Source organism: Papaver somniferum, chromosome 4, assembly GCF_003573695.1.
Source record: "Papaver somniferum cultivar HN1 chromosome 4, ASM357369v1, whole genome shotgun sequence".
In the NCBI taxonomy this organism is placed as follows: Eukaryota; Viridiplantae; Streptophyta; class Magnoliopsida; order Ranunculales; family Papaveraceae; genus Papaver; species Papaver somniferum.
This window is the reverse complement of record NC_039361.1, coordinates 112,776,018-112,783,476: the sequence shown is the minus strand read 5'-3', so window position 1 is coordinate 112,783,476 and position 7,459 is coordinate 112,776,018. Positions and strand designations below refer to the sequence as shown.

Sequence of the window (7,459 nt, the reverse complement as noted above, 5' to 3'; positions counted from 1 at the left end):
TCTTTTAGTTTATATTAAAGTGAAGGACATTGTTGACTTTTCATCACTAGAAAAAATACCCCCTTAACCAAAATCTAATCCTATATAATTGTGAGTATCCCCCAATTTCTGGTGGTATCCCCAATTGTAGGTTCCAAATTTTCTCTCTAAAAATATACTTCTTTTATATTTTTGGAAACATAATTCATGAGAATCAATTAATATCAAAAACTTGTATCAACATATCATTGGTCCCCATACCCCCTTCAAAAATAAACACCCCCGTCAAAAAATTTCTCCACTATGATGGTGCAGATACCTTTGGCTTGTAAATGCCCCATCTGTCCCTTGGTGAAAACATTCATCAATGAAAAAAATAAACCAACGAAAAAAATCATGAAAAAAATATGCTCACAAAATGTAAAATGAGATTCATTTGCTTTCATTTTTCTCCTGTATACAATCTTCATTTCTTTTAACTATCAAGTATTTTGAATGCTTCGAGCTGATTCTCAGTTCATCAACCCACATGGTTTTGGTCGTTTTAAAAATATATATATGTGCTTTTCAATTTTCATTTACATCAAGCAGATTTAAGAGAGAGGCACAGAGGCACTGACTTTAGCAACAGAACCCGAACAACATTTCGAAGAAAAAACTCAACAAGGCACAAATCAAAACCAAAACCTTTCGGAGCATTCTTCCGTTGTGTCCATTCTCTCCTTTGTACTAAAACCTAATTAAGTTGGCAGTGATTCGTCAAAAATCCTCATATACTTGAACAAATTTGCACACATCTTCAGCTCTCTTTTGCCTGCACAAAATGTTAATAAAATGATGTGATGTTATCTGCCATTTTTGTCAATTTCAACAGCTTGATGTAATAACGGCTATAAGTGAAAATTTTAAGAAAGAGAAGAGAAGGTAACCTCCGAAGGCATATTATATGTATGCCGAAGATACCACAGATGCTTAGCTATTTCTCTTAGAAGCTGTGTTCCTTCGTCGCCTTTCTGGAGTGAGGGAAGTGTGTGCTTTAAAAATTCTTTGTCTGTCTCAAGGCCTGTCAACTTCTCATGCAGATGAGAAATGGCTTTAGATATGTTGATGTTACTTCCTTCTCCTGCCATCATCATTGGACAAAGGTTGGTATGATATTCTTAATAACTTAAGGTCAAAAATCTTGATATAACTTATCTTTTTTTACCTTCGTATTTAAGATTAGACGGCAAAGACTGAATAGCATCATCCAAATCAGGCGACTGAATTTTCTTCTCCAGTATTTTCAACTGATCCATAAGAAAAAGCCTCTCTCCTTCAAAGTCTAACAAGAATGCTTCAGAATTTTCTACCTGTGATGGTCCAGTATCATTCTCGCCTGTCTCCTCGTTGACGTTATAAGAATAGTCATCGCATAGTTGAGTAGACAATTTAACTCCAAAACTCGAATCTTGGTAGCCATCATTAAGTAATGCGCTGTGTCCCTCGCTATCTAATCCTCTATATGACCTCAATTCTGCCTCCAAAACTTTGATTATCTCCTCTCTCTTGTTAAGAAGATCCTTCATGACTTGAAGAGCTTGTTGATCATATTCCGCTTGTTCCTCCATAATCCGTTGGTACTGTAAAGCCTCCAGCTGAATTGCTGCCTTCTCTGCCTGCAACCTTGTAATCATTGCCATGGCTTGATTTGCAGCGACAGCCGAAGAACTTCTTTCTTCATCTAATTCCATGTACATAGCCATCAGAGTCTTTCTGTCCAAACGTACTTGTCTTTTCAATCGATGCAACACAGTCTCAACATCTGCTTCATTTGTACTAATTCCTTCCACAGATTCAGCAACAGAGTCTGCTTTTTCGCCTGGTGATCTGATGGGAATCTTTGGTGGCCATGCTGGGCTAGCTGTACCGGAGTCTAAACCAGTAAATCCATAAAACCTACTTCCCTTGAGAAAATTAGGGGACTTGCAGGGCTCTTCGTTTAAATCTTCAACTTCTGGAAGTAATGGAGCAGTTGCAGCTTTCATATCCTCCTTGCCTATTTTCAAGAAACACCAGTATATCCTTTCAAAACATGAAAACTAGTGTAACAAATTTTTATCAAATTCCATAAGCTCACCTTGACTTTCACGGGCTAAAGCATTAGACCGAAACTCGTCATCTGGAATCTCTGAATCCGCGTCTGACATAATGTTTAGCTCCGAATACTGAACATGAGAGAGTTCATCAAAAGCACGGGCCTCGTCAGTGTTTACCGAGGCTATTATTCGAGGGGAAGGGGAAGGAGTTGGAGGAAAATCGCCTACATGAGAAACTGATTTCTGAACCAGTTTAGTTGACGATGAAACTTTAACTCCCTGAGGCTGTCCACAACAAGAACACTGGAGAGTGGCGCCTTTTTCGACCTTCAAATACCTCTCATATTCTCCGTTCGGTAAATGTAAATGATCGGTGTCTACACCAAAAAGCCCTTGCATAGGCTTACAACTACCAAAACTTGGCTTGTTTCCGGTGTTTGAAGACTGGAGACATTCTTCACACATGAGCCGGATATCTGACATTCTCTGGTGAATGTGACAGAAGACCATGGAAGACACTTCTTTCCTATGATCTTCGCACATAGAGTCATTGTAATACAGATTCTTTTTAAGTAGCACATGATCGAAGCGTGTGCAGAGGAAACATGGGATTCGTAAATCAAAGAAACGTGCAAATTCGCTAGCGATGAAAGCTATTAAGCCATTGAGAAACAGAACAATTATAATAATCCATTGGAGAATTATATATATCAACAGATGGATCATAAAAAACAATATGACATATATCAAAAAATGTGGGATTTTTGTGAGCTGCTGTTCTTTCTTCTTGCTTGGATTTCCAAGCTGTTGCTCGACATGTTCGTTAGATGATTTTGATGCCATAGTAACAAAACTATACAATAAAACTCAACATTAGAAGAAAAAAAATCTACACTTTTTCATTTGGTTCCTTAATTTCTCTGGTAAGATGCAAAGCACTCAACAATGTACAAGAAGGATGAGATTAGAGATGATAATCTTAGCTGATGAAGGTACTGAACATGCAGATCTTGACCTGTTTCTCTCTATTCTTTTCTCTTTCACTTTTTGAGATAGGGAGAGAGAGAAGAGAGAGAGAATGAGAGGGTTGAGTTCCTCTGATTCTCTCCAATCCAAAAATTCCAAAAAGTTAGGCACTGTTGTCTTCTTTTGGTTATTATTAGAATTTGAGTTTCTTTTATGAGACCATTACCTGAAATAACGGTCTATCATGTACTTACCTTTCACTTTGTGGTTTGACAAAATCCCTTTTCCTGTCCCGAACAAAACCTATGCTACCAGTCATGTTACGTATATCAGTATATGTAGCTGAATAAACACACAAATGGCAAGGCTCAGAAGTAAAAACAAACGAGAAAAAGGCTACTCAAGCTTTAATCTTCATTTTGCTCTCCAGGCAAGAAAACAAATCAAGTACTTTATAAGTTACTATATCTTGATATTATCCTTGACTGAATCTTCGTAAAAGATGTTCCAAAAATTTGCGATTCGTGGGGTATACATGTTTCAAAGCAAGGACTACTATGATGGAAAAATAAGTTTACATGAAATTTTAAATATTCCAGACAAAAATATAGCTCTACATTACCTTAGTTGTAGTTGGAGATAGCCTTTGTTCTCAGGATCTAAGACACCCTAACATGTTCTCACATGGCATTCTCACTGAACAACTAACAAAACTCAGCAGTGGGAAGATCAATTTAACCCGTTCCATGTTTTTCAGTAAATTTAATTTGGCCCCATGCAAACGCGATCTTATGTAGCTTGAGGAAGATATCATGATTCTTCCATGGCAAACATGATGAGTAATACGGCCCCATACAGAACAATGTCATACAAGAAACGGTTTCTCATATAAAATATATGCAAAAGTGAAATGTAAGGAGATTCATGTTAAGACAAGTGAATGTAGATAATGAAATGCATAGAAACATCTTCAAACTCGAGCTTTCTCACAAGTAAAAATATTACAAAAATCCAAAGAAACCTAATATGAGGTTCCTTTGACAATTGTTGAGAACCGTAAAGAAAAAGATGCCACGGTGAAGTGCACAAATCCTACTGATTGTGAATATTTTTCAATTACAATGGTGATTGTTACAGGAACGGGATTCAATAGGCAAAATGAAAACAAAATCTTACCATTCACATAGCAGAAGTCGCTGGCAACTTAGCTCAAGATGCAGAGAATGATGTGGGATTATACATAGATAGTTGGGCTGCAAATGTTTTCCATGTTCCGATGTGTCTTCCCCGAGCCTACTCTTGATGGTTATTAGTATTTTGCTTGCCGAAAATCAGTGGAAATTCATCAAATTGCTCGGAAAATTCATGGGCTTCACAGATGGTCCTCAATGACTGGTAAACCTGGTACATAGATGATCTATCCTTAGGTCTAGAAGCAACACAACTGCAGGCAACCCTCAGAAACTTCATTATCTCATCGTCATGGCCCTTCCCACAGATGGACTTATCAATGGCATCTTTGATTCGACCAGAGCTCAAAAGCTGATTAACCCAATCTATTAAATTGCCCTTAAACCCTTCATCGGCATTACTGATTACAAGTGGCTTATGTCCAGTTACCAACTCTAAAAGCACTACCCCGAAAGCAAAAACATCTCCTTTCAAAGAAGCAATCATGGTACTCGAATATTCTGGAGCAACATATCCAAATTCTCCAAAATCCCCATGGTTAAAGGTACTATCACGGGAATCTGGAGAACTCAAAAGCTTAGGTAGTGCGAAATCCGTCACCCGAGCATCAAGTTCTTCATCGAGGAGAATCACATTGCAACTAATGTTTTGGTGAAGAAACGACTCTTGACATCCATGGTGAAGCCAAGCTAGTCCTCTAGCAGCACCAATACCAATTTTCAATCTAGTCGGCCAATCCAATCGACCATGCTGACTATCCAACTCATCACTTCCATGCAATTTTGAAAATAGAGTGCCGTTAGACATATGCTTATAAATCAAAAGCTTCTCATTTTCAACAACGCAAAATCCTAAGAGAGGAACCAAACTTGGATGCCTAAGTTGACCTAATCTATTCATCTCCGATCGAAATTGCTTTTCGTTAAGCTTACAATTATTCAAGCGTTTAATTGCAAGAGAAGACCCATCAGATAGAACTGCCTTGTAAGAAGTACCAGTTCTAGTCGACATAATAATATGCTGAGAATCAAAGCTATTTGTTGCTAACAAGAAGTCGTTCAATTTAAGCTTTACTAATGGTTTCTGAAACAATGAAACTTGATCGAGTTTGTGGGCTACTAATCTCTCGGTCCAACTACCACTACCACCAGCAGCAACATCTTTACCCGTCACATTCCCTTTTCGACTATTCTTAACAAAACACCACCAAATTCCAAAACCTAATAATAAAGAAACAACAGCACCAAAAACAGCAGCACAAACTACTATAACAAGACTCTTCTTATTCATACCATTGCAACTAGATCCAATTGGTTCGCCACAGAGTTTATTTCCAGCAAAATCATCAGAACTAAAACTCGAAAACGAAGATGGAATTTCACCAGATAACGCATTATTAGCAACTGATAATTTCTTTAACCTAGTAAGACGAGACAATTCATACGGAATGGAACCAGATAATTGATTATCTTTCAAAATTAAAGTATTTAAATACTTACAATTACCAAGCTCATTAGGAATCCCACCAGTTAGGTCATTTCCTGATAGATCCAAGTGAACCAGATAAGGTAACCATTGACAGATTTGAGAAGGAATTTCACCAGTTAAACCATTACCAGATAATTCAAGAATCTGTAAACTTTGACAATACTCAAGTGATTCAGGAATTTTCCCTTGTAGATTCATTGATTGAAGTTGTAAACCTAATATTCTGTTTTCCCTTAGATTCCAACATTGCACCCCCACAAATGTGCAAATGTAACCTTGCGAAACATTTGAGAAAACCCATGTATCTAACTTCTGTTGAGGATCTGTGAGTGTTTCCTTTGTTCCTTGTAAACATTTTGAATCATCTTCTTGTTGAGCTTCAACAAATGAGGCACTAACAATAACTAAGAAAACAGATATCAAAACAATTAGGCCAAAACCTTTTCTCTCTATTCTACTTGATTCGTTCATGGTTGAAACTCAAAAACTGCTTGAATGGAGTTCTTTCTTCTGTAATGTGGTAGATATATGTATATATAGAGAGAGATTGGAGTTTCAATTTCTGGTTCTGTGATGAGTATTGAAAATGGTGAAACTTCTAAACAGGGAAGAAGCCATTGACCTGAGAGGAGGAGAGTGAGAGAGGGTTCTTCAGAGGGAGTGTTGGATTTCTGATTTTTTTGGGGGATCTTAGATGGAAATGGTCGTGGTTCTGAATCTTCTGATAATTACATATTTGATTCAAGTGGAAATTTAAAATATTTTAAAAATTTACTGTATTTAAGTGCACTCTGCAAGTGAAAGTATATAGCCCAGTTAGTAAGTTCGCGAATCATTCGCGAATTTTTCCGTATCACGAATTTTACCGTTTTATTTGCGTACGTTTGCAACTCCGAACCCAAGACGCGTATTATGTGGCATTCCCGGATTATTCGCGAATCGTTCACGAACTTTACGTATCCCGAATGATACGTCCGTTTAATTCGCCAGAAATTCTTTAGCTTTTATGTTTTCAAAGGCCCTATTTTTTTAGGCTTTACTGCCTCCCAAGCATACACGTCCCAATATTAGACGTTGTTGTAATTTTTATGAAACAAAAATGACAGAAGAGATTTGAAGGTGAAGGTGAGAGAGATCTAAACCACTATACCACGTCCTCTTTGATGACTAATGTTGTATATATTATTAATATCATCATATTAAGTTTATTTTTTCTTTAAATAACTCACATGTATGCATAAAAATTAGTCTATGACCTTATAAATTCTAATTATTTATTATATATAGATACCGAATTTTCAGATCCGAACTCACATTTATAAATCGAATTATACACGTATGTATGCCGTTCCGAATTACTGACGAATCACGTTCTGTTGACCGAATTTTGGACCGGATTTGAGTTTTACAAAACCGTATAATACTCGTACGTTTGTCGTTCCGTACGTTTGCCGAATCCCGAATTGCTAACTAGGGTATATAGTGGTGTTAATAATGACAGTTAAGTGGAAAATTACTTCAGATTTGGGAAGTTATACAAGGGGTAAGACTTAAGCTAAGGGGTGGCTCAGTTCAGTATTTCTTGTTCCGTTTGTAAGCCTATTTTAAGGGATGTTTTGGACAGTCTAGGCAAAAGATTTTTTTCAAAACACACCATGCAGGAAGCCGACAAGAATTTAGACAAACTTCTCCTAGCTTTAAATATACAAGCATAAAACATAACTCTAAAACGGATTACATAGCTAAAGAAGCTCGAA

General features: G+C 37.1%; 2 protein-coding genes across 2 annotated transcripts; both read right to left on the bottom strand.

The window, feature by feature from the left end:
* Positions 1-387: 387 nt before the first annotated feature.
* LOC113276359 (probable myosin-binding protein 5) lies at positions 388-3,179 on the bottom strand. Its single transcript, XM_026525957.1, has 4 exons — positions 2,099-3,179; positions 1,187-2,017; positions 909-1,102; positions 388-793 (listed from the first exon to the last, which is right to left on the bottom strand). The coding sequence occupies exons 1-4, from the start codon at positions 2,898-2,900 to the stop codon at positions 779-781; spliced, it is 1,842 nt and encodes a 613-aa protein (XP_026381742.1). The 5' UTR covers positions 2,901-3,179; the 3' UTR covers positions 388-778.
* A 785-nt stretch (positions 3,180-3,964) lies between these two features.
* Positions 3,965-6,414, bottom strand: LOC113276358 (probable inactive receptor kinase At1g27190). Its single transcript, XM_026525956.1, has one exon. It carries the CDS (start codon positions 6,171-6,173, stop codon positions 4,317-4,319), a length of 1,857 nt encoding a protein of 618 aa, XP_026381741.1. The 5' UTR covers positions 6,174-6,414; the 3' UTR covers positions 3,965-4,316.
* Positions 6,415-7,459: the final 1,045 nt, after the last annotated feature.